The sequence below is a fragment of the Eumetopias jubatus genome, unplaced genomic scaffold (genome assembly GCF_037043125.1).
Source record: "Eumetopias jubatus isolate StellerSeaLion01/CBP00866 unplaced genomic scaffold, mEumJub1_p1.0 scaffold_1, whole genome shotgun sequence".
Classification (NCBI taxonomy): Eukaryota; Metazoa; Chordata; class Mammalia; order Carnivora; family Otariidae; genus Eumetopias; species Eumetopias jubatus.
Window position 1 is genome coordinate 69,082,714 of NW_028274807.1, and position 26,350 is coordinate 69,109,063.

General features: G+C 46.8%; 1 protein-coding gene across 1 annotated transcript in view; it reads right to left on the minus strand.

Moving 5' to 3' along the window:
- HEG1 (heart development protein with EGF like domains 1) overlaps positions 1–26,350 on the minus strand; it is a 91,342-nt gene that overhangs the window by 33,212 nt on the left and 31,780 nt on the right. The window contains exons 4-13 of the mRNA XM_028091292.2: positions 22,702–23,055; positions 21,457–21,804; positions 17,598–17,867; positions 15,626–16,969; positions 13,512–13,628; positions 12,766–12,885; positions 8,248–8,351; positions 5,495–5,553; positions 5,088–5,248; positions 678–812 (exon numbers count right to left, since the gene is read on the minus strand). Coding sequence (XP_027947093.2) covers positions 678–812; positions 5,088–5,248; positions 5,495–5,553; positions 8,248–8,351; positions 12,766–12,885; positions 13,512–13,628; positions 15,626–16,969; positions 17,598–17,867; positions 21,457–21,804; positions 22,702–23,055 — 3,012 coding nt within the window. The remainder of the gene's footprint in view (positions 1–677; positions 813–5,087; positions 5,249–5,494; positions 5,554–8,247; positions 8,352–12,765; positions 12,886–13,511; positions 13,629–15,625; positions 16,970–17,597; positions 17,868–21,456; positions 21,805–22,701; positions 23,056–26,350) is intronic.

The following is a 26,350-nucleotide window of genomic DNA, read 5'->3' on the forward strand; positions in this document are numbered from 1 at the left end:
GATACATGATCCGTGAGGTAGAGTCGGACTCTGACTCTCCTAAGCCTCAGCAGGACTTTGTCCATGAGGCCACAGCTGCCTCTAAAAGGGACAGGCTTGGTGCGCCTGGGTGGCTCAGTTGGTTGAGTGTCTGCCTTCGGCTCAGGTCATGAGCCCAGGGTCCTGGGATCCTGCCCCGCGTCGGGCTCCCTGCTCCGCGGGAAGCCTGCTTCTCCCTCTCCCACTCCCCCAACTTGTGTTCCCTCTCTTGCTGTGTCTCTCTCTGTCAAATAAATAAATAAAATCTTTACAAAAATATAATAAAATAAAAAAATAAATAAAAGGACAGGCCTGACTCCGTGCTTGGGTTTCCATTTTCAAAGATCAGCAGACAATAGAATCAAGCTTTGGGAATTAAAACAATAATTTTCCTAACTTCTCTAAGTGAAGTTAGGCATGGGCATTCCCATTCTGTCTTCTTTTCCCCTGAACGTGAAGGGCCAGACCAGGGTGCACTAGTCAGAGATAATGCTATTGTTCTACAGAGATAATAGACGCAATCCTGCTGTGGGCAACATGACAAGAACAAATTAGCCCCAGTTTGGAACAGTCACACCTAGAGCAGAGAGCTTGGGGCAGAGAAAAGCATCTTCCCCGCGCCGGGACAGGCCACAGAAGCCCCGAGAACTTGCTGGTACCTCGGCAGGAGTGGTCCATCTTGTTGAACTGGAAGTAGCCCGACTTGCACTGGCACAGGGCGACCCCGTCCAGGTCGGTGCAGATGGAGGTCTCCTTGTCACATTCCGGAGTCTTCCGCTTGCACAAGCTGCCCGCTAGAATGGAAAAACAAGATGGTGACATAAAATCTTCTCCATTTCAAACCCGAAGATGCATGAACTTTCTATTTAAAGAGGCTCTGAGAATAGTTTCCAAAAAGCCTGCCTGGTGCAAGACTCCTTTCAGAAGCCCCCTTGGAGCCCCCTCCGCCATTCCTTCCCTGGCCCAGCCCCCAGGCCCCCAGACCCCCAAGCATGCCGTGGGACAGAGAACCCAGACAGAAGAAAGAGTGTGCTGTCCCCGGCTCCAGCATCCACGGCAACCTCGGCCCTGGATGCTGTGCTGTCTGCCGTGGCTTCATGCTAAAGCGCCGCAGCGGGGAGCCAGCACAAAGCCGGGAAATGTCACCATACCCTGCTTAGGACTTGGTGAGGCTCAGACCTGTCTCCACTGGAGGGTGTGTCTGGGTCTGCTCTGAGTCTGCAGCCTAAAGGGAGGCCGTGCACTCCCGAGACAGGGTAGCCTGCCGCCCACAGAGGGATTCCCAGGGTCGGCACGGCAGATCATCTGCTGCCCCAGCATGATGTTCTTTAATTGTGTTTCCTGGCTGTCTCCCCGCTACACTGGCAGTTTTGGGGGGACTTCTTCATCTTGGGGGCTCCATCACCTTGCCCAGAGATGGTGACACACGGCGCTCAGTACATGCGCTGAAGGCGCTGTCGGGCGGTCAGTCTACTAGGCTATCACCACAGAAGGCAGGTGTGGGCAGAGGGGTGTCTCTTTCAGGCTTGCTACCTCCTTCCCTTTAGGGCCTGACTTTCTACATGTAAATCTACTTGGCTTGTCCAGCTCTGGGCACGTGAGCCATGCTCCCGTCGTGGGTGACAAAGAAGTATTTCCTTATTATCAAAAAGCATTCATTGTTGAGCATGTGGCCCTCTCTGAGGCTGTATACAGCAGACCCTCCCTGAGGCTGCATACAGTAGACCCTCTCTGTATATACACACGAGACCTGACTAGGGTACGCTTACTATCTAAGACAGGCCCGACAAAAAGACACATGTAAATGGGGTACACAGTAGAACAAAAATAGGCAACTAACTGGATAGCGAACACTAACGTCTTTACAGCAGGGGAAAGGGGAAGGCAATGCTGAGATTTGCTCTCGCTGCCGGGAGGTTAAGAGCAAGTTTGCAACTAGGAGAGGCCACCAAAGGGCAATGTGTGTATATGGGGCAGGGAGGCATGTCTCCCCTCTCCCACCTTAAGGAAGACACCAATGTATGCAAAAACCAGGAGTCAGCTCTTATCATGGCACAGCGGCCCCCACCGTAGTGATGTGAGCTGACACCCACACGGGGTCCCCGCCTCTGCCTCCTTTTCTGAGTCCCGAGGGCTTGGCGCCTGCCGCACAGCCTGGTCACAGGGAGGTAAGTTTAGGACACAGCTTTGGTTTTCAACACTGCATTTCCTGTCTTTATCATTGGAAGCTGGCATGCTAAAGCAGAACTCTATTTGTGTGTGTGATAGAATTTCCTTTGTTTATTGTGAAAAGTTGGTATTTAAGAGAGAAAAATTAAGAAAATGGAAAACCTCACCAGGCTTGCTGCAAAGCTGGCACTGCAGGGGGACCAACCCCCCCTCTGCCCCTCCTCTAAACTTTTTGAAGGCTTTGCCAGTCCTCAAGCTTTAATATAAAGAAACACTTCTGGGGCAAAAGGCTAGTGCTGGCCTTGTCCAGCAGCCGGACTGAGTTGCCTGGCCTGATTAGATATTTTCTGGAAGCCAATGTCACATTTTCCTTCCATCCTGCCCATTAATCCAGCCTGCTGGCAAATACTACTCGCCTGCTAAAGCAACCCTTCTCTGCACAGAAGCAAGGAAAGTTGGCCTTGCCTCTGCAACAGAGGAGTTGCTATCCTAAAAATCCTTAGAGAACATTCCATCACAAATCCACCAAAGGCAACCACTTATAATCCCATTTTCATTTTAAGCCTGGCAATGTGATTGTTCTACATCCACAATTCCCATGGTCGTTCCTGGGCATAACATCCGCCAGACAGACAATGAGAACTTATGTAAACCCAAGGCTGAGACACTCCCTGGGGGATTGCCAAAGACTCTAAGCCTCCGGAGGCATGAGAACTGCAGTTCTTTGGAAGGTGAGGAAGTGGAGGGTCCAGTAGCCCAGTGGGAACACCCAGGTGTCAGAACATGACAGCCCCTGCTTATCAGAGCCACCTCTCTCACGCTCAGAAAGGGAGGCAAGACAGAGCTGGGTATGGACAAGACCCTGGAGAAGAACCGGGAGCAAAAACAGAAAAGTGAGCCTGTTTTCAGCCAAGATGCATGGCTGCCTTTGTTTTCAAGAGCTCTGAAAAGGGAGGTACAGAATGGGGACCAGCACATGTCAGGGCAGGGGAGCAGATGAGAAATCTCTGGCCCTTCCTCTTAATTTTGCTCCGAACCTAACACTGCTCTGAGAAAATAAATAAAGAAAATCTTAAAAAACAAAATAAATGGGGCGCCTGGGTGGCTCAGTCAGTTAAGCGTCTGCCTTTGGCTCGGGTCATGATCTCAGGGTCTTGGGATCGAATCCTGCATCAGGCTCCCTGCTCCGGGGGGGGGGGGGGCCTGCTTCTCCCTCTCCCACTCCCCCTGCTTGTGTTCCCTCTCTCGCTGCGTCTATCTCTGTCAACTAAATAAATAAAAAATCTTTAAAAAACAAAACAAAACAAAGAATGGAACCTCGGCAAGGAAGCAAGGAAGCCAGGAAGCCAGGGGCTTCCCCATAGGCCACATCAAAGCAGTAGAAAGAATGGGGTCGGAGAGTGGGCACAGCTACTTCCGAGCAGGATCTTACCAATCCAAGTATGTGGCCACTTGATTTGCAACACATGAAATGCATTCACTAGGGACATAAAAGTAACCTGGTACAGTGTTGACCGCATAGGATGTACTAAGTATTTAGTGAATTGGAAGGTCCCCTTCTTACTCACTAGGGAGGAAAAACTGGGACCTTTGAATCACTGGCAAGAGAAACAAAGTAAAATCAAAGAGCTCTTGCCTCAAAGTTGAGAGCACAGTATAATGGGGCATAAACTTTTTAGTTAATTCCCCAGTGATGCTAAATGACATCCACTTCAGTTCCAGAAAGCTTAGCTTTTTTCCCCCCAGATGAATAATTTAGCCTTACAATGAGCTAAAGCTATAGCATCTATGCTAGGGTACATGGTTAACCCCAGCTCCCAGGCTCTGCAGTGCACAGGGCCGTGAGGAGAGCCCTGTGGATCAGCACTCAGAAAGCCCTGAGCCACTGGGAATGTCCTGGATCTTCCAGCAGATACAGCACCAAACCTGCTCCCTGCAACTTCCATCAGTGTCTGGACACCCAATGGGGAGGCTCACAGATTCTACATCCTTCGCTAGTCCTGACTATGTAGCACAATTTGCTAACCGGAGCTCACTTTGATTATTGAGGAGACAGCAGCAGAAATAAGCCCCCTTTTAATTCTAGCTAAGTTTTCCCATCCCAGAGGCAAAACTTCCTCTCCAAGACCCAAATTTGCCTTGTGAAGTCATTGTCTATAATCCCCTTTTTATCTGCTTCATACATAGATGAACAAGAAAAGGGAAATCATCATGAATGGCACCGTGAGTAGAGTCTGGCCTACATCATTCTGGTCTTATTTCCGTGCATTGATAATTTGCAAACAAACACACAAGATGGGTAACACTGCCCATGGTTTTTTGTTTTGTTTTGTTTTGTTTGTTACATGATGAAGATTTGGGGTATTAATAAGCATGTATATTCTGTGTGTGACTTTGTCTCCCCAGAGAGAGCTGGAACTCTTCAAGATCAAGAAGAATGATTTCATTACATCAGCTCCTGTATCCCTTCCCACACCAATGAAGTCCAGGAGAAAAGGAGAGGCAGTGTGCCAAAGACCAGGTGACTTTAAGGCTGTGTGTGTGTGTGTGTGTGTGTGTGTGTGTGTGTGTGTGTGCGTGCATGTACATGTGCACAAAGGTACAGACACATGAAGGCCTTTCACTTGACACACATTTCTTTTCTTTTTCTTTTTCTTTTTTAAAGTAGGCTCCACACCCAGCATGGAGCCCAACACGGGGCTTGAACTCATGCCCCTGAGATCGAGACCTGAGCTGAGATCAAGAGTCGGATGTTCAACCGACTGAGCCACCCAAGTGCCTCTCGCTTAACACCCATGTCAAACACTGACTGGCTCTGTGATGAATGTGTTGAGCCTGAGCCCTGAGTGCCTCTGTACCTAACCATATGGGCAGGGTCCTGCCAGAGGGCCATTCTTTACCTTTAAAGATCCGCCTCTGAGATCCCAAGAGCTGGCAAACCTCAGCAGAGGACCTACAGGAGTTGACACATTTCTGCATCCCGTCAGCCAGGTCAAACAGCGTCACGTTGGAGGCCAAGGAGAAGGTGGTTTGCAGTGACATGACCACTGCATTGGACTCCCTGTTGGCAAAGTGTGTAGGTTTTTAATTGTCCTAAAATGACACGTGGGCCCAGGGCTTTTAGAAAATGAATGCATCTCCGTTCTCCAGGAAGGGAATGGGAGAGCATGGAGGTCCAGTGACCTTGGCCCCAGGTCACTCTGTGGCTTGGTCAGAACAGGGCCCAGTTTTGTTGCTGTCGCCTATGTTACAACAGCCTCCCCTTTGTATAGATTGGTTCACAAGTGAGTGTAATTCTGTTACTTACCTAGAAGCATGAACTGTGGATCGGGTATAACCAGGTAACGTTGAAAAACACATATTTAACTGAAAGGAAAAACAGGTTTGTCGGTAACTGTGAGTTAGATAAAAGCCTTAAACCTAGAACCGATTTCCTATTTTCAGGATAAAACAGGCATTTTCCAGCCATCAGGTTATCAGCAGGCAGCTTTACAGAGCAGTGGTGTCCTTTTTTTGTTCCCTTCTTAAATGCCTCCCTGCTCTTGTTCTGTTGTTTCCCGAGTACAAAGGGAGAGAGACAGATAGTAAATCAGTGGGGAAAATCTTGGCAGGAAATGATGTTCAGAACAGCACCCTTGGATGCAAAACATCTTCAAAGGAACAGATCTCTCCTAAGACCCAGGGTTTCAAAAAACTCAGAGGCAACTGTTTATTTGGACTTTGCAGAGTGAACAAGGCTCACTGAAAAGGCTTCAGCTACCCCAGGTCTGGCAGGCCCGACACAGACCCCTCATAATCTACAGCAGGTTGACCTAGCTCAAAGATAGGTCCTCTTCAAAAAGGCTCTCCATGGGAAATCATATTAGGTGGGTCAAGAGCCCCTTTGTTGAGAGCAAATTAAGGGTGACTCTCCCTGTGTTTGCCTTGTACCCTCAGAGAAAGCACAAAACCCCTCTAGGGCATAAAGTTCCATGCCTGCTTTTCTGTTCCCAAAACAGTAGGGGCTGGGGACCCCTTCTGTGCAGCAGGTCACAATACCTTGATCTATGCAGACGCACCTGTCTTCAAAGCCTGCATGTCAGGCACACTTGACTCTTCATAAGATGGATTCAAACATGGGATGTTATTAAACCCTTTTTGGCTTTGTGTGACATTGCTCTATATTCCAATGGGCAATGATTTATTCGTAGTGTAATGATTTAAACTTTTTCCCCCAGGGAAAAAGAGAAAAGTCACATTTCACGACAGAATGGCACCTTAGGGAAGACTACTTAAATGGCTTCTCTAGTCACTGCTTAAATCTTCACTATTCTTGGGAGTGGGGATGTCACATCACTAATAAATTATACATTCATACTGGGTGAAAATGAACAAGTCAGGTAAGTCACTGAGTACTGTGTACTGGGAAGGACGGCACCTCTGTGCAGGGTTCGCAGCCCCTGCCTGAAGCCCCTGCATGACCCCAGAAGGAAATACTGACCTAGAGCACAACCAAGAGGCAGATGTACTGCAGTGACAAGAACACCAGGTATAGGGTTAGTAGACATAAAATCCTGCTGTATGGTAAAGAATTTAACTTTGCTCAAAGAGAGGTCCGGCTCTTGGCTTCCAGGAGGTAATCAATAAGCTTTTGGAATGTCCTGCCTTTGTCTACCTGGAGACCCTGGGCTACTCCAAATATCTAACAACGTAACTTATGTGGGGGCTTTGAGTTACATGGTATCAGCCTGACCTCCAGAGGGACAGGAGACTGAAGTCAGCCATATGAGCAGTTGACTATGTCCACATATTGGCTCTCAACACCAAGGCTCAGGGGAGCTTCATTGTTTAGCAATACTCCATGAATATTGTATACATCATTGACAAGAGGAGTTAACGCGGTACGTGACTCCGTGGGGAAAGGACAGCCGGAAGCATCAAATTTGGAATCCTCCTTCACTCTGCCCTATGTGTCTCTCCCATAGCTGATTGTAACCTAGACCTTTTCACTGTAATAAACCACAACCATGAGTTTAACAGCTTTCCATGAGATCTAAGTCCTTACAGTGAATTATCAAATCTGAGGGTGGTCTTGGGGATCCCCAAACTTGTAAATGGTGTCAGAAGCGAGGCTGGTCTAGTGGAGGTTCCCTAACTTTGCACCTGCTCTGTGTGAACTCAGGCAATGTCATTAACTTTCAGGGCTTCCCACTCTTCTAGCTGTAAAGGTGCTGACAATACCTCTTACAGGAGTGAGGCATCTGGCAAAGCGCCTGTCATAGAGTAGATGCTCCGTTGATACAGAAATGGAATTGGAATCTAAATTTTACACAAATAAAATCTACAGTCCTATAAAACCCTACAGGTTTTGGCTAATAATACTCTAACTCATAAAGAGCATGTAAAATTGAAATTGGAAATCAATTAATCTCTAAGACTTATTTTAATGGCAATTTTTGATGTTCTGAACACCAAATCTTAGGCTCAGGTAGCAGATGAGAGGTAAAATTTACTATCTGAGCTTCATTTTCGTCTCCTTTCTTCTTTTTTTCTTCCCCTGACAAAAAGAAAAAAAGAGGGAAAGAAGAGGAATCAAAGGCCTCTAGATAATCTATGCAGTGAATTCTCAAGCCTGGAAGATCAGGATTAACTGTTATGCCTTTGGCATTGCCCTGAGGAAATAGAGCATCCTTCTCCCCAAGTTTGGAAACACAGAGAGATAGTCACACAGCAGGTCAACTGCAGATGGGATAGTAGGATTTTCTGGATCTTTCCTCATCACCAATAGTTCTTATTGGTGCACACCATCTAACCATCTGTGACTATGAGTCTGCACATGAAAAAGGTAAGGGCTGCACATGAGGACACGTGGAAGAAACGCGTCTATTGGGCACCAGTCGTTCTCAGCACCTTCCTTCTATGTCCAAGAAGCTTTTAATTTTGCCATGAAGTTTACCTTCCAAATATAATGGAAATGAACATCCTAGGAAATAAGCTGATTGCCATGAGGTTCCCAATTCTGAATGAAATCTGTTCTAGAAAACAAAGGGCTTGAAGAAAGATGCCTTTCAGGAAACTTACTGTTTTGGTGATCTCATTTTCAACTTCACGTAGGTCTGCCTGTTTCTCCATGGTGGTATTGAGAAATGTTTTCTTTAATTTGAACTCTGTCACGAAGGTTCTAACTGAAAATGAAAACATAACCTGTTAGACACGCAACAGGCCGACCCACGTATGGCTATGTGTTTGAGAGTCTCCGGTGTATCACTCTTTACTGCACCTCGCAGGACAGTCTTGGTGCATGTCTTTCTCCTTGAGGGTAGAGAACACCTCTCCCTCTTCTAGCTCCTCTCTAGGAAGGTGGGCATCCACTGAGCTGGGCAGGAGGCTCGGACCGAGTAAAAGTTTGAGTGAGAAACTCCAAGGAGCCTTCTGCAAGTGTGTGTAGGCTGCGGTGAGAAGCCACCCTGACACCTCCCTAATGGCCTCCTACATAATCAATGCTAAGTAAAGCTGTGACGAAGAAGAAAGACCAGCTGGCTTAAATGACATAACCCCAGGAGGAGGGGAGAGTCAGGCCTGAGAAAGCTCTCAACAAAGCAACAGTCTTGTCCTCTAGGCCCACACTGTGAAGCCCTCAGCTTCAAGGGCATGCTTTGGTTTCCTCTTCTGGTCAGCGTCACCCCACCAGCCCCCATCCCTCTGGCCCAGAGGAAATGCCCATTTTATCACTGATGAAAGAGACTTCCAGAAATCAGCTCACTGATTCAGGACAACTGAAGGGCTATGGAGGAAGGTGCCAAACATCTGTGGTAGGCCGACACTCTGGAGGCTGCCAGGCCCCCTGGTTCACAAGCCAGGCAATGCAAATGCCCCATAGTCAAGATCTTGTTGAGTGCAGGCCTGAAAGAAAGCAGCCTGGCTTTCAAGGCCCGTTTCGCTCATAAGATAAACTTGTATTTAACATCAATTTGTGCTGATGGGGCCTGAGGGGGAATGGAACCTACAAATGGGCAGACGACCAAAAATTAATATAGCCTGCTTTATATCTGCCTCTTATCTTCCTTTATGTTAAATTCTTATCTTTCCCTCTGGACAGGGGGAAAAAAACAAGACCCCAAACACAGGAACCATGAAGCTGCTCTTTCACAGAAAGCTTGCCTGCTGAATTAAGAAAAAGGCCCACAAATGAGCCAGGGAACCCATTTAACATCTTATACTTACTGTCTAAAGCCCCTAATCCTTATTTAACATCTTTTTGCTCGTTCTACAGTTCAGTGAAGCCAGCTGCTCAGGTCTCTTGCTGAGCAGCAGGGAGCTCTTTGAAAACATTCTTGGCCAAATGAAAGCATTTCAGCATGCTCTAATTTGCATGTTCCTCTGATGTTTATGAACAATGAAGCTAAATGACTTGAAAAGGGAAAGATGATTGTTAACACAAAAGAACGGCTCTCCCCCTGATCCATGATGCCTGGGGGACCCTCAGCACACAGGCTTCCAGAACCACCACCCCACTCCTTCATTTTCCCTTCTCCCCGGTCCAGGCTGATACCCAGACTCTCTGGATTGAAATACACATCTCGTAAATGTTAAGTACACAGACCTCTTCTGAATCAGAACAGTAAATGTGGTCTCTGCTTTTAGGCAGCTGTGAGGATGGCATCCCATCGAATCCCCCAGCCCCTGCACCCTGCCCAGCACACAGACTTCTTCAGGCCTACCTTACCTCACCTGGCTTTATGGCAATTTTCTACTTCACATTCAACTGTGGATTTACATAGGCTATAGAAATGATTTTTTAAAATTATTTACTTATTTTTTATTTCATTAAGCTTTAAATTCCAATTCCAGTATAAGGAACATACTCTTATATGAGTTTCAGATGTACACTACAGTGATCGAACAATTCTGTACATTATTCAGTGCTCATCAGGACAACTGCGCTCCTTCATCCCCATTCCGTTTCCCTCATGCCTCCCACCCTCTCCCCTCTGGTAATCACAGCTTGTTCTCTATAGTTAAGAGTCTGTTTCTTGGTTTGTCTCTCTCTCTCTTCTTTATATAAATGATTTTTTTTAAAGATCCATGATTATTACTTTGTATTCAGGGTACCTAGTGTTTTCATTGCTTTCAATTCTGGTCCAAGAGGTTGGGGACCAAATGTTAAATGATACCTCCCATCTGGAGAACTCTACCATTTTCAAAGCTTGCTCAGATACTTTATTTTATTTGATCTTCACAATAACCTTGAGTGGGAAGCAGAGCAGGTGTTAATCTGATTTTACAGATGAGAACATTGAGGCTGAGGAGTCATGTGCCATAGCTGGTGGCTCTGGAGCTGGAAGCCAGGCAGTGGGGTTCCTGGCAGGGGCATTTCCCACACTCCTTCAAAACAAAATCATCCCAGCTTCTCCGTTCTTTTTTTTTTCCCCCAAAGACTGATTGATTGATTGATTGATTGACTGATTGATTTGACAGAGAGAGACACAGCGAGAGAGGGAATACAAGCAGGGGGAGTGAGAGAGGGAAAAAGAGGCTTCCCACTGAGCAGGGAGCCTGATGCCGATGCGGGGCTCGGAAGGCAGCCGCTGGAAGACAGACCCTTAACGACTGAGCCACCCAGGCGCTTCTCCATTCTTAAACCAAAGACTCCTAGCTTATTTCTTCCAGGGTGTAGCTAAATGGAATAGGTTACCCAAAAGCAAATAAATTATTAGAGAAAGAGGAATTATTGATTTTAACAGATGTCTAGATTCCTAGATTTTTTTTCTTTAATAATGCTTTGACTTGATCCTTGCATTTTAAGCAATTTCCAAAATTCTACCATTATTTTAGTAGGGTACCAAGTGTTTGAAATAAATTTCTAGGCCCAGGATGGAACTGCTCCTGCCCAGGGTGCCACGTCAGCAAAATGAACTTTCGAGTTCTGTAAACGGTCTCCGGAACCAGAAACATAATGGATTCAGTCAGCCAAGCCGCCAACACCAAGTCACCTCTGGGCTCTGTACTCACTCACTCCCTTGTCCTTGGTCCTTCTAAATAAGGTCAGATACGCAACCCTAGCCAATCAGGCCCTGTTTCAGAAGTGATGCGGCTCCTAACGCTCTACCAAACTCATCCTAACCCAAACCCCTCGGGCAGAGAGCTCCACTGCCCGGGAGGCCCCAGCCTCCCCCAGGCCACAGCGGTTCTCCCTTAAAATAAAGCACATCAAACTCATTACCTAACCATTTTGGTTTTGTCATCTGACACAACCTTCCTAAAATATCTGATGATTCCTCTCAGCCTGTGGGCAATAGGAATTCATGCAAATAACACTTTTCAAAGGTCACAGATATTTGTTTTCTCAAAAAGATATTTCCTGAGCACTTTTTGTATGTTAAGTATTACACTGTTTAATTGAAGATGATTCAAAGATGAGTCATTTTACCTGCCAGTTTCCTTATGAGCTTAGCTAACTCTATGTTCTGCACTTCTCATTTCTTCAACAAGTTATGTCTTGAACTCAGCACTCTAAAGCAGGGTTTGACCCAGTGTGCAAGGAAGCTCTTATGCCGAACACATTATTATGTGATGAGAGCTGTGGGCTGGAATGCAGCCTCTCAGCAAACAGGTGCATAAACTTGGCCACTTAGCACCTCACCAGGACCTTAGTTTTCATTTGTGTTTGCTTTTTAACCTGCAAACTGAAGATTATATCTAAAAATCAACCAGCTTCAAGACTATTAAATTAGAGAATGAAATAGGACAAATTGCATGGTCCAATTACAGCAGCTTTATAAAAATGTATCTGCCTATGAACAGGACTGTGAAGATCATTTTTACAAATGAAAAGAATGTGTGAATGTGGTAGGATAATCAGGGTTTTATTCCCTTTTTCCTCCGTAAAAAAAAAAAAAATTTTTTTTTTTTTTTACTGTGTACTCAGAAGATCCCTTTGATATGTATTTTTTCCTAACTGCAGGGTGGAATGGTTAGGCAAATAGTGTTGTGCACAAATAATGGCATGTCTGTGTGGTCCTTAGGAAGTTTGTGTAATATTTTTTTTTAATTTTTTTATTGTAATGGTAATAGTTTGTATAATATTTTTAATAACATGAAAAGATGTGGGGCGTCTGGGTGGCTCAGTTGTTAAGCATCTGTCTTCAGTGGGCTCAGGTCATGATCCCAGAGTCCTGGGATTGAGCCCCCACATCGAGCCCCACATTGGGCTCCCTGCTCAGTGGGGAGCCTGCTTCTGCCTCTCCCTCTGCTCCTCCCCCTGCCTGTGTTCCCTCTATGGCTGTCTCTCTCTGTGTCAAATAAATAAATAAAAATCTTAAAAAAAAAACACGGAAAAATGTTTAAGATATAAAGTTTGTACAAATACCACATGATTTCAACTGTATAAAAATATAATGCACACTAAAAAAGATTGCAAATAAGGTGCTATATCTCTGAGTGACTGAAAAATAGGCAGCAATTTCACTTCTTTCTATATTCCTTAAGTTCATACCTTGGACAAATACCCATTTTGTTTAGGGAGGAAAACAATAAACGTTATTTTTAAAAAATATATTGTGGTGCAGGATACACTCCAAGATAGATTCATTGTCTTACCCAAATTGCATATTCCTTTTTCCATCTGGTAGCCAACCGGGCATTTGCAGGTGAAGGATCCCTGAGTATTGTTGCACGTGGCCAGGGGTGGGCAGGGGTTCAAGAGGCATTCATTCACATCTGCAGAGGAGAGAAAACCGGGCCATCCTGAATCCGCGGCAGACAGCAAAATCACTACCTAGTCCAGTAAGCATTTACGAAGAGCCAAACGGCACGAGGCACAGTGGGGCCCAGAGATAAGGAGGATGCTACCCTCGTCCTCGAGGGGCTACCAGTATATTGAGGGTGGGGGCAGCCAGGTGTAAAACTGACACTACATATGAATCAGGATTTGAAAGTACGGAGAGAGTGGAAGATTTCGACGGAAGGGAGAATTAAGGACTGTTGCAAATAACATCTGAACTAAGGGAAGACTTGAACAAGCAGATGGGGGGCAGGGGGTAACCTGAGGCACCAGCGCAGTGAAGGCCAGAGGCGGGAAAGCATAGGGGTCTTTCGGGAGCCAGAGAGGGTCCAGTGTGGCAGGGGTGTAGGGAGCCCACAGAATGGAGCCAGATCACGGAGGCTTGTCAATGTTATTGTCTGACGTTATTCTGCAGACAACACAGAAGCATGCTAACTCTCCAATCAGCAGGGTAGTAATTTTAAAAAACCTTACTCCCCTACACTCTGAAGGGGAACAGTGCTATTGCCTATCTCAACGAGATACTGTGGTACAGACCACTGAAGATGGCTTTTCCTCTTACCCACGCTGCAGTCATCACCTTGCCAGGAGGGTGAGCACACACATCCATACCCATGGCCGGTGGGGTCCACAACGCATTTCCCGTCGTGAAGACAAGGGTTAGTGGTACAGCTGTTAACTAAAAACACATCCCAGGAATAAAGCAGTTAATCACACAGGAAATGTAAAGTGGCTCTAGGTAAATATTTAATTCTCCCAGCTAATATTTGATTTTTGCTTATTTCTGTTGACTTGCCCTGAAAGGGCACACTACTAAAATAGAGCAGGTTCCTGGGAGGTGCAGAAGAGATGCAGTGGGGACTAGACCCCGGCACTAGTTCGTGAGCAAACAAAGGTGTTGGACAACTGGATCCCTGAATGCAAGAATGGGTTCAAATCCAAATGCTGCTTACATGCTTACAGGTTGCTCGGTTCAGGACTGATGGTTGTATTGTCTTTGACACTTAGAAAATTCTACTTGACTCCATGCCATTTTAAAACACATGTCAGGGGGGAAGAGTTCCCTGATTAGCCATCCTCCCTGCTCCAGGATTCCCCCTTTTCCAAAAAAAATCTCAAAATATAACCAGGCCTCCACATATGGTGCAATCATTCGGACAAACAATCAAAGTGGTGCACTTCGGTGCCCTCTCTTTCCGTAGTGTGACAATGAGCAGAGACCACAACTCTGGGTTTCGGTATCTAGAACCAGCATTGTCATGCTCCAGCTATGTAATAACTGCCTACTCAAGACTTCGGCCACATGCTCAGGAGAGCCGAAACCCACAACATAACTGCATCGTTTCCAAGCAGAAAAATCACTGGTAGGAGGAGAAAGAGAAGGCAGAAGTCAAGAGTTGTAACGCCAAAAAAAATCACCCCGAAAACAAATGAGCTAACCCTAAAGATGGTGTTCCTATTCCACAAGGCTACTTTACATATCCCTAAAATCAACTACCAGAGCACAGCGCCTCCATAACCAAACCCCGTCCCACAGATACCGTCAGAAAAACCATATTAACAGCCAGTCATGATGCCACAAATTCTCCCCTACAGTTATCGTTGTAATGACCATAATCGGCTTTCAGAGGGATTTGTGAATTATGTTCCATCTGGTACTGGAATATATTTGGCTGGAAATGAAGCTCCTCCTGGAACCCTGAAGCAGGGTTCCAGCCTCCCTGGAGAAGAATCCACCTTCCGTCTCTCAGAGGTGCTCGGGTCGCTGCACAAAGAGAGCAGGAGTGGTGATGGCCCTCCGCCCTCCGGCTGGCCGTGGCTGACTGGCTGGAACTCGGACACCAACCGAGCTCCGTGCTCTAGTCACCACAGAGCGTTCTCTTCTTTCCTCCTTCCTTAAGGTGTCAGTCTCCCTAGGACCCCCTGCACCAACAGCAGTTTTCCTTTCCTGGGTCTGGACAAGCCAAAGGTATAATTCTGAACATGACATCGAAAGATGGATCACTAATTCCTTCTACCTTTCCTTAAATTATGAAGAGTCACGTGAATGGCTTTATTGTCCCCGTACCAGCCACTCCCACACGAATATAAAAATAAGCTCAAGGGCACTGTAAAGGAGCTCGGGTCGCCCTGTCACTACGGGAAAATGTTAGTTCATCGTCCTCTTACGGAACACGTCCCTTTAACCTGCATTTGCCAACTTGCACCACACACTCAGGAAGACCAAGGAGTCTGGGCTTCCCTTGGATCCAGAGAAGCCTTCCCTGAGACTGAGAAGCTCAGGGCTCTGACCTGGGAGCAGGGCACACTCACTCTGTGTCTCAGAAAGACCACCTGAAGCTTCTTGACTGCAGTGTTCCCACCATCCGATCCCACATCACCGCCCTGCTCTGGCCTTGGAAGACTTCGAGGCACCTTAAAAGGCTCTTGCAACTTGGGGCATTACAAGCTACAGTGGCACTATCTACAGATGTCACACACAGCCAATGGCATCCTCCCCTCTTTCTTTAGGCAGAGTTCTGTAACTCAGAGGTGAGAACATGAGGTCCACCATGACATTATTTGATGAGGTGACAGCACAGACAGGGACCTACTGCGGACAGCAGCCCTTGCCACGCGTTCCCACAAATCCCAAGCCTGTGCAGCCCCCAGTGTGCTTGTGTGACTGCCCTTTACCTGAGGCTGGAGAGGACAATGCTTTTGGCGACTGCGTGCTGCTCTGGGCAGCGACGGTGGTAGATTTAGGAGTCAGTACTTCAGCTGTGGAAACGCCTGTGGTTGGGGGAGGAGATGTTCCGAGGAAGTGTGAAGCTGGGCTGTACTCCTCTGTCATGTCAAGTCCTGGGGTCAATCCTTTCGCTGACGTGGGTACACTGGTCAGGGGGATCAACTGGCTGGTAGCATCTCCATGGACTTGGCTCCTTTCTGTGGTGACAGAGCTTTCTGTGGAGATCCGTGGTGCTGGGATTTCAGGGCTGGTTGGCAAGAGCTGTTTTTCAGCTGTAGTCTGTGCTGTTGTGGGGTCAGCCATGGGAGCTGCTGTGGTTGGCACAGGGCTGAAGGGATGAGAGGTCTCGAAGACGGTGGTTGACAAAGCTGGAGACGTTTGGGGTACGCTGGTGCCCGTGGCTGGAAGGGCTTGCTGAGTGGAGGACTCTGTTAAGGCCGAGGGCATAGGGATCCCTGACGTAGATCTCACTGTTATAGCTTCAGGGGCCTCTGTGGGCAGAGACTCCGGCCTTGGTGGCTTTGATTCTGTAATGACTTTCTCATGGTGTGGGTTACTCTGGTTCTTAGGATCTGCTGTTTGACTGCTGGGGAGCATTGCCACAGATAATGCCATTGTCTCCGTCTGAACTGAAGTCACAGGGGTGTCTCTTGCCCTGGGCAGGACCAGGGTAGAAAGTGAAGGTGGTAGGGTTGTTTGGGAGGCAGAGGGTGAGGCAGGGGTAGATGCTGTCAGGGACCCTGGTAAGGGTGGTGGTGAGGAAGACACGGGTGTGGGCGCATCGGGAGTGGACTGCAGTGGAAGAGTAGAGGCCCCAGTTGAGGGTGAGCTTGATGAGAATGACTGGTGGGACTGGGACTCTGAGGGCAGGGGCAAAGGGGGCCCTGAAGAAGAAGAAGAGTCACCAATCGATGCAGCATCGGTGTCCAGAAGAACCAAAGTGTTGGGCATGTTAATGGTGGGTGCGTAGGAGGGAACGTTGGCTGTGCGCAGAGCCAGCGACACAGTGGAAGGCTGGGCATACTCCCTCTCATAGGATGACACATTACTTCCTTCAGTCTGAGCCTGAGCCTGAGAAGAGGAAGAATAGTCTGAATGTGAAGAGTTTGAGATCTTAGTAGAAGAGGTAGAGCTCTCCCTTAAGTCCGGGGATGAACTGTTGTCTACAATGGAAAGCAATGCCCGTTCTCCTTTGGTGAAAGTAGATGAGACATAGGTGTGGTCTGTGTAGTCACTGGAAGTCCCCTGTTCCATATCCGTGCCACGCACTTGATTGTAGCTCATTCCAGTGACTGCAAATGGAAAAAAACAAAGTTAGGTCAACGCAACAAACAAGAAATCTCCCAAACACATATTAATGCTTTCTTTGGAGAGGCGGTTTTCGATGGCGAGCACTCTGGATGAGCAGTGTGGGCAGGCAGGAACGGGCAGAGTCTGTGCGGAGACTCTGTCCTCCTGGGAGGACCGTGTGTGGCAGCAATGGAAATGGTAATAAAAGAGAAGTGGGGCCAGTGGCTGAAGAACAGGGAATAGGTCCAAATTCCTTCCACATGCCTTTTTTGATAAAAGCAAATTGGTATCTGAAAAGCTCTTAAGACCCCAACAGAACAATTGTTATGTCTAAATGGAAAAAGGAAAACCCTCCCAATTTTCCATTCTGTATTAATGATAATGAGATATTTCTTTCCCAGGAGACTGGCTTTGGCCACAACTGGCTGGTCTCCTTTAGTCCAAGCATCCTGGCAGACAACATCACACATGGCTGAGGCAAGTGGGGGGAAGTGGGAGAACCCAGAAAGTTCTCTTCAGACGGAGCTTCCAAGGTACTTTCTGGGTTGACAGCAAACTTAATCATGCTAGGACTGGGAGTACAGCGGACAGGTGAGCCGAAGGGCTGAGGGCAGAGATCCTGCTCCTCACCTCCCAAGGACGGTGAGGCCACCAGGGAGCCCGAGACCAAGTGGGCGTCACCGGTCACGGTCACGTTCCCGCGCTGGGTGGCGCTCTCGGTTTCTCTGGGCACGACCGCAGAGTGCCTCACTTCCCCAGAGGGTGTGCTCGTGTTGGTGAGAGACCGCAGCGTGCGCTCTCCAGTCCCGGTGAAAGTAGCTGAAGTGTGCGGGTGGTGAGCCTGGGAAGTCCTCTCTTCCACAGCAGAACTGCCTCCGGGCTCCGGACCATCTTCAGTGGCTGCAAAGGGGATTGAAAGGGGATGGCCGGTCAGTACAGGGCTGGAGCGGCAGCACTGTGCAGGAGTCCCAGCAATGAGCCTCACTTCCTGCGCTAAGGTAGTCAAAGGGCTTCCCTGGCTTTTCCCGGGTCTTGATCTGAAATTTGCACTGGGGAAACCACGATGTGTTGCTTCCTGCGAACCCGTATAATGACCGAAACCTCAGGAGGCCCTGCAGATCAGCACATCCGTTCAGGTGACCTGGACCTGGATGGGAAGGTTTACTACTTCAGTGAACAGGATCATACTGTATTTCTGCTCGGTGATACGTAATAGAGTTTATGTCAGGGAAATTGGTGGTAGTGGCGGGGGAGGTGAATGCTCAGCAAAAGACTAACCACCCCACGGGGGCTTTAGACTTTCTGATGCGGCCCAGGAGGGAGAACCCCCATGGCTTGTAAGGCTTTTACCTCCTGGTAGGGCCTGAACTGACATGGGGCTTATCACTGTTTGAGTGTTAGTTCTTTCCCTTCACGCATCAATGAGAAATGCATGGTGGCTGGAAGTTAAAGATGGGCTTATTTTCTGTTCTATGTTATTTTTCTTCTTCTTTTTTCAATTTTTTAAAAAAGATTTTATTTATTTATTTGAGAGAGAGGGAGAGGGAGAGTGCACACACAAGTGCTCATGTACAAGCAGGTGGGGGCGGGGAAAGGCAGAGAGGAGGCAGAGGGAGAGAGAGAATCTCTAGCAGACTTCCTGCTGAGCCTGGAGCCCCTTGTGGTGCTCAATCTCATGACCCTAACATCACGACCTGAGCCAAAACCAAGAGTCGGACGCTTGACTGACTGAGTCACCCAGGTGCCCCAATTTTTGCTTTCGTAATGCATTTATTTTCTTGGTGCGAATGGGACAGGTGACACATGAATAAATATCCTTTCCCTCCTTTCTTGGGTGTATGTTTTATGCTATAAGCTCAAAGACTCTTATATTAGATTATCAAATAAACCCTTCTCAGAAATTATGGAAATGAGGTCCAACTCTTCCTGGCCTAAATACTCATAATCTGGTTCTATGAGAAAACAAGTTCTTTCCCTGGTTCTTATTCCTATTCCCAGACCAGACTAGCTCTTTTTTTTTTTTTTTTTTTTTAGTTTATTTATTTAAGTAATCTCTACATCCAACGTGGGGCTCGAACTCATGATCCCAAGATCAAGAGTCACATGCTCTACTGACTGAGCCAGCCAGGAGCCCCCAGACTAGCTCTTGACACCCCATGGAAAACAGAGGTAAAGCTGCACGTTGGGTAAGCTCACTTCATGATAGGTTTGCATTAGGTGACAGGAATGAGTGTGGGGACAGGGATACACAGTGACCTGGAGCAGTGCGGAGACAGCCAGGGAGCAGGGAGAGATGTGACCTGACCAGGCTGAAGGGCTTAAGAGACCCAGGGGTCCACCAGGAGAGGCTTGAGGGCTGAGTGTATCTGAGCACAAGTTCCCTGGGCAGAGGGGACAAGGCCTGGGCTGGGGAGATCATCAGACTCTTAAATGGAATTTAGGCAAACAACCCCATCAGGCTTCTAGAGTTAAGAAAGTGGAGAGTCGTGGCCTGAAACAGAGGGGCTGCAACCAAACCCAGAAAAAGGAATGGACCAAGAACTCTGAAAGGCTGGATGGCAGAATGAGTCCACTTTGAGTGATTCAGAGCAAACGCGATAAAGCATTAGGTTAACTGACAGTGAGTTGGTTTCGGGAATGAGGCTATTCCTCATCTAGCTCTTTGTAACTGAACCCTAAGACCTGCTCACACTGAGATCACATTTCCCACACAAACCAACTGAGCATGCACAATGGAGTGAAGGGTACTTGTACTGAGGGGATGGACACAGGAAAGGCCACAGCATCTAAGCTTCCAGTTTGAGAAGGAGAAAACTCTGAGCCCCACATTGTGAGGGTAGAAAATGAATCCTTTTGTCTAGGAGACAGATCATGCACTTTCCATGCACACACATGAAAAAGCACAAATATTCTCCACCCATACATGTGGTACTCGATAAGCATATGCCTTTCCACATCACATCAGTAGTAATAAATGCTGATTTTCCTCATCAGTTAGGATGTTCATATGGGGGAAATGGAGCCGCTACTATCAGTGGTGGAGAGGTAAGGATTTAAGCCCATTATAAGCTTAAATGGTAAATTACTGCATTTTTGCTTTAGCCAGCACACACTTTACATTGATAAGGTGGCTGAGAATTGTTGATAAAATTACCCAAAAACATTATTAAAAAGGACCATCAAAGAAAAAGTGTTCTCAAATTGATAAACTGGACTTCATCAAAATTAAAAAACCTCTATCCTTCAAAAAATGATATTGTCAGAAAAGTGAAAAGAAAACCCACAGAATGGGAGAAAATGTCCGCAAATGGAGTATCTGATAGAGGTCTAGGGTCCAGACACTATAGGAAGAAACTCCTAACCGATTTTAAAATGGTCAAAAGACCTGAATAGACTTCTCCCAAAGTGAAAAGATACCCAACATCATTAGCTAGAAGATGCAAATCAAAACCACTTGGGATGCCACTTCACATCCACGAGGATGGCCATCATCAAAACAGATGATCCACAGTGAGTGCTGGGGTTGCCCCGAGGAACTGGAATGGAAAACAGTTTGATGATTCCTCAAAGGTGAAAAACAGAGCTACCCTATAACCCGGCATTTCCAAGAGAATGTAAAACACATGTCCACACGAAAACTCATACTGGAATGTATACAGTAGTATTATTCATAATAGACAAAAGGTGGGAAGGCCCCACATGTGCAAAAGCTCAATGTGGCATATGCACACAATGGAATATCAGCCATATAAAGGAATGAAGCACTGACAGAGGCTACAACAGGGATGAACCTTGAAAACGGTATGCAGAGCGAAAAACACAGAAGGCCACAGGTCGTAGGATTTCATTCACAAACTATCTAGAATAGGCAAATCCGCAGAGACAGAAAGTAAGTCAGCGGTTGTCAGAGGCTGGGAGGAGGAGAGCATGGGGAGCGAGTGCTGAGGAGCACTGGGTTTCTTGCTGGGGTGGTGGACGCATTCTGGAATCCGTGGTGCTGGCTGCACGATTCTGTAAATATACTACTAAAAGCCACTGAATTGTGCATTTTGAATGGGCAAATTGCATAGAATGTGACTTAAATCTCCATAAAGCTGTTTAAACAAGGGGGAGGGAGAGTTGCTCTTGAGGAATGTCTAGACCTGGGGTGAGCAACCACCCCTGAGAAGGTGATACTTTCACCTTCCAGAAGCTGTGTGATTGAGGCAGGTATGGGGGGGCGTGGGGTGGGCTGCAGGGTACGGACGGACATGGACAGAGAAGTCCCCAAGCTGCATGTGGGAGGGGGGCCGGTGGCAAGAGCAGCTCCTGGGAGAGGTCCCAGAAAAAAAGTGGGGCTATGCACTGGAAGAATGGCCTGGGAACGACGAAAGCAGAGGGGCCCCCGGAGGGGCTCCGATACCGTGCCACAGAAGAGCCCAAGCCTCGCAGGCCCCTCCGCCCTCCGACGGGGGGGCGGGGGGGGCGGTCCTGTGAAGGGGAGACTCACTGGAGCGTTCACCACGCGGTGCCGAGGAATCCAGGCTCTCGGAGGAGGGTGAGGACAAGGACTCAGGGGCCGGCTCAGCGGAGCTCCTACCGCCCAGCGCCCCGCCACTTCCTCGAGCCTGGGGGGCAGAGGCTGGGAAGTGGGTCAAAACTGAAGCAGGCACAACTTCAGGATAGGAAGTAGAGCTTCCTGTCACATCTGCGAAGGTCTTGCTGTTGGTCAAGAACGAGTGCGCCGTGCTCTCTCCACTCCTGCCCGACGGGACGGACCCGGACACAGCCTCGGTCCGAGACACGGGGCTTCCATGCTCTGCCTCCAAGCTGCTGGCAAGCTGGTCTCCTCCCCAGGCTGGAGGGGGTCGGGGAAACAAAGGTCATGACCCGGATGTGAGAGACTCCCCAACAACCGAGACGCGAGTCCCTCCGCGAGGACCTTGTACAGTATTTATTACATGTGTAACCTGACAGGCACTTCCGTAGTTTGAATAATTATTTCGAATCTCTTCAGGGTCGATAGGATAGCAACACTAGAAGGAAGCGTTGGTGAAGGAGGGAGCTTTTAAAGAGAAAGAGGAGCTTACAGGCTTGGGTGTCTTATTCTCTTTCCCCCAAAGTGGTCAAAGGACGGAGTGTGTTACATCCAACAAATATGCTGTGCCTACATACAGTGCTTGCTCAGAAGCATTCTTCTCAAGCAATTCCATTATTAATAAAGGTAATTCAAAATTTTAAGTACAGCAAACCAAAAATAAACTGGAGGGCGTACACTGAAATGAACAATGACTTTGGGGGAATATATTTCTATTTGCACGTTTTATTTGGGAGAATGATCTGTACATAAACGAACCCCCGGGCTGTCTGAAAGAGCAGGCCAGCTCTCACTGAGCACAATCCCACAGGTGGTAAGAGGCCACCCACAGCACCAGCTCCAAGGCCGAGCTCTCGACTCTGCTGGGAACGGACGACAGGACCGCACCCTCACTTCTTCAACCCTCTGAGCCTCAGTTTCCTCGCCCATAAAAAAGCAGGAGGCGTGATGCCTTCTGATGAACTTCACAGTGTTCTCATAAGGATGAAAATCAAAATGTGGTATACCAGATAAAGGAGATGGCACCAGCTAAGAACACATCTTTTCCTTTCTTTTTTTTTTTTTTTTGAGATGGAAAATGGTCTTGAAGCCATCTTTGAAGACAATCCAACAGTTTTTAAATGTCCATAATAGATCAAGTGAAGATTAAATACTTACTTGGGGAATCATTTTGCCAGAATCCCACAGAGACCGTGGAAGATGTAAGGCCAAATCCATTTTCTGTGGACGGCTCGATGAATCCCCCATCCCCCGGATTCCTGATTACTTCACTATTTCTTTGCAACCCTGCCTCGAAGTGTGAAGAATGGGCTGATACTGAAGTCCGGGCAATTTCCGAGTCCTTGAGGAAACTCTCTGTCTCATTTAGAGGCCGCAGACTGATGGTTAAGGACTGGAGCATCCCTGGGACACCACTGGGGAGCGTGGTGGCAACATGCACACCCTCTGTCCGACTCGCCAAGGCACTTGGGAGAACAGTGGAGTTGTTTAGCACCTCTGTGCTTCCAGAAGCTAAAATGGAAGAAAATATGCTTTAAGACTGCTCAAGGGCTTAAGAAAATCAGGGATGTATCTAGATACAAATAATGCTTATTACATTTTGTTGGATAAATCTAGATGATGTGGACCTAAATACAGATAAACACATCCGACATTCTCTCTTCCCGGGCTCTGATTCTTATAGAGCTAAGCAGAGAAGCGGTAAGGTCCTGCACCAAGCACAATGGAAAGCTTTGGCTCTAGCTGAAAGGAAGATGGAAGAAAGCCTCTAGACATTCTTTGCCTTGGTTTTTATAGAGGAAGGAAAAAACTTCTACTCTGGAATTCCAGCTTAGAGATTATACAGGGATAGGCCATTGTGATAAGGTACGGGCTTTTGTTTTGTTTTATTTTAGTAATATAACCCTTTTGTTCAAATGCCATTATAGATTAAAACCCATATATATAAATGAATAAAAGTAAGGTGTTTCCAGAAGCCCAGCCCCCAGGTCACCCCTGGGGAGGCCAGGGCTCTGCAGACCACAGTGGGAATAATACTAGCCTAGAGCAATCATTCCGGGCCTTGTCCCCATCAAGGATTCTATATTCTTTATTATTCCCACCTCATGGCCACGTAAACCTGATGTTTTGAAAGACTATTAACCAAACCACATTTAAGAAGTAATAGAACTTCTAGTCAGCAGGAGATGCTCAATGTTACCCACACTGATTTATTTAATTCCATCCAAAAGTGAACAGGCTCCATTATTATAGTCAGCCTCATTAGGCTTTGGAGACTGGCTCTCAAGCTTACGTACGACCGCAGTGGACCCCTGGGAGATCAAGAACTCCAGGTAGGGAACACTTTTTCTGATGAAAAGGATGGCAGACATTGGATTAATTGTCAAGAACCTCAAAAATTGATGTATAGGCCATTTTGGTAAAAATATGCAGTCTGTTCCACAGAAGTAAGGTGGCTTGCTGATGGCTCTCTTCCACAAAGGACTCTCCAAAGGACACCCTGAGAACTGGCCTCCGGAAGGGCACACTGACGTCCTCATTCCAAACAGGAATAAACAGGAAAGCATGGTGAGTGGGAAGAAACATGGCCGGCAAGATCCAAAGGCAAGAAAAAACATTTTTCTTTTTAAGCCAAAAATAATAAAAAGTACTCTATTCCTTTATAATGAAAGGTTTCAAGCTGTTATTTATGACCTAGAAAGGGAAGAATTAAGTTCTCATTTATAAATGGTCCCTTAAAGGGGCGCCTGAGTGGCTCAGTCGGTTGAGTGCCCGACTCTTGGTTTTGGTTCTGGACCTAATCTCAGGGTCACAAGACTGAGCCCCACATCAGGCTCCATGCTCAGTGAAGAGTTTGCTTGAGATTCTTTCCCCCTTCCTTCTCCCTCTCCCTCTGCTCCTCCCCCTGCTTGCACTCTCTCTCTAAAATGGATAAATAAAATCTTAAAAAAAAAAAGGTCCCTTGGGGCGCCTGGGTGGCTCAGTCATTAAGCATCTGCCTTCGGCTCAGGTCATGATCCCAGGGTCCTGGGATCGAGCCCCGTATCCAGCTCCCTGCTCAGCAGGAGGCCTGCTTCTCCCTCTCCCACTCCCCCCTGCTTGTGTTCCTGCTCTCACTATCTCTCTCTCTGTCAAATAGATAAATAAATAGAATCTTAAAAAAAAAAGGTCCCTTGAAGACCAGTCCTGTGTGCAGTTGTGACCAAAAGCACAAATAAATATCAAATATAATTAGAGAGAGAGTGAGCACAGGAAACACAAAGTTTCCTCTTACTCTTGTACAAACCATGGAACCAGCTATACCTAGAACACAGCCTACAGCCCCGCTCACTGGGCCTTAAGGAAAGCAAAATGAAGACGCAAGCAAACCACACAACTAGTAATTGAAACAAAAAAAATAGACTGGACCCCAAAATAGAGTCCTAGCCTATTTAAACACACCCTTACTTAAAAACCAAACAAATAAAAATCCATTAGTATAAAAAAAGGAATGCAGAATATAGATATGCCTCAAATCCTCACTAACCACTTAGCTTCTCAGGCCTAATGTCATTAGAGTCATCATCTAAATCTGCCAACTTACAACCTCATCAGTTGCTGGGTGCTCTTTCAAAGCACTTTTATTCCTAGCCAACTGCATTATTTCATCGATTCACTGTACAGTGACAGTTATATTGGACTCAGCCTGAATACCTGTATAGCAAATCAATGGCCACAGAAATACAGTTACAGAAGTCACAAACACTGAAAACCACAAAAGGACAATGGCTATGTTGTCCCTGACCAAGACTCTGTGGAACACTGCTTCATCATCTCACAGTCAATATTAAAAGCTGCCATTTACCGACCAAGTACGATGTGCCAGTATCTTACATACAGCCTTATATGTTGTGCTAAGTAAGTACTTGATATACATAATCTCACTGAATCCTCACAGTAAAGCTATGAAGTAGTGAATACTTCTATACAAGTGGTACCTCTTAACAAAAGGAGAGAATGGTTGGTCAAACTCATCTGTAGTCACCACTTATACTGTTCTCCCTGCTGAATATCTAGGGGGAAATTTACCATGTTTCTAATCAATGGGCCAGCAATATGGGTTATTTAATAACTGCTGTCCCTTGCTCATTTCTACCCTTGAAGCACCCATTCAAAAATGGGAAGACCATCCATTTGGGAGCAGAAACAAGCCAAGTTCCCTAATCTTTATAACAGGAGGTAGAAAGAATGCCCGCCCATCTGGTAAAAGTATATGGGTCACTCTCCAATCCCAACACAAAATGCTGGAACCTCAGGCATGCAGTGAATGCTCAACCTTGGCTTGACTGCTGTCCAGAACCTGCCAAAAATCTACTTGAAGCAGCTGATAGTTGAGAAAGATATGCTAAAGCTACAATCTCCTGAGTTATTTATCCTCTCTTCCTTTACAAAGTGAAATCACCACAAAGCAATTTACCTGGACCACATTGGCTCAGCTACCCATAGAAATACTTTCATGAGTTGAGATCCATTATTACATCCTGAGCTCCTACTGAGAGTCTATATAAAATATCGCCTTTTAAAGAACATTAGCACAATTCCCTCAAAACAGCAATTGGCGGCATTTTCTACTACGATTCTCAGCATTCCTTACATAAACAGTCATCTTAGAATTCACGGCCTGCAACACACTCATGCCTATGGATGAAATTGTATGCTTACTTTATCTGACAATGGTCTCACGCCCCACCCAGTTTCCCTTTGTGCCCTGGTTTCCAGGAAGCTCAGGACTAAATTTAGTGCTCAACTGTAGCCATTCTCACACAAT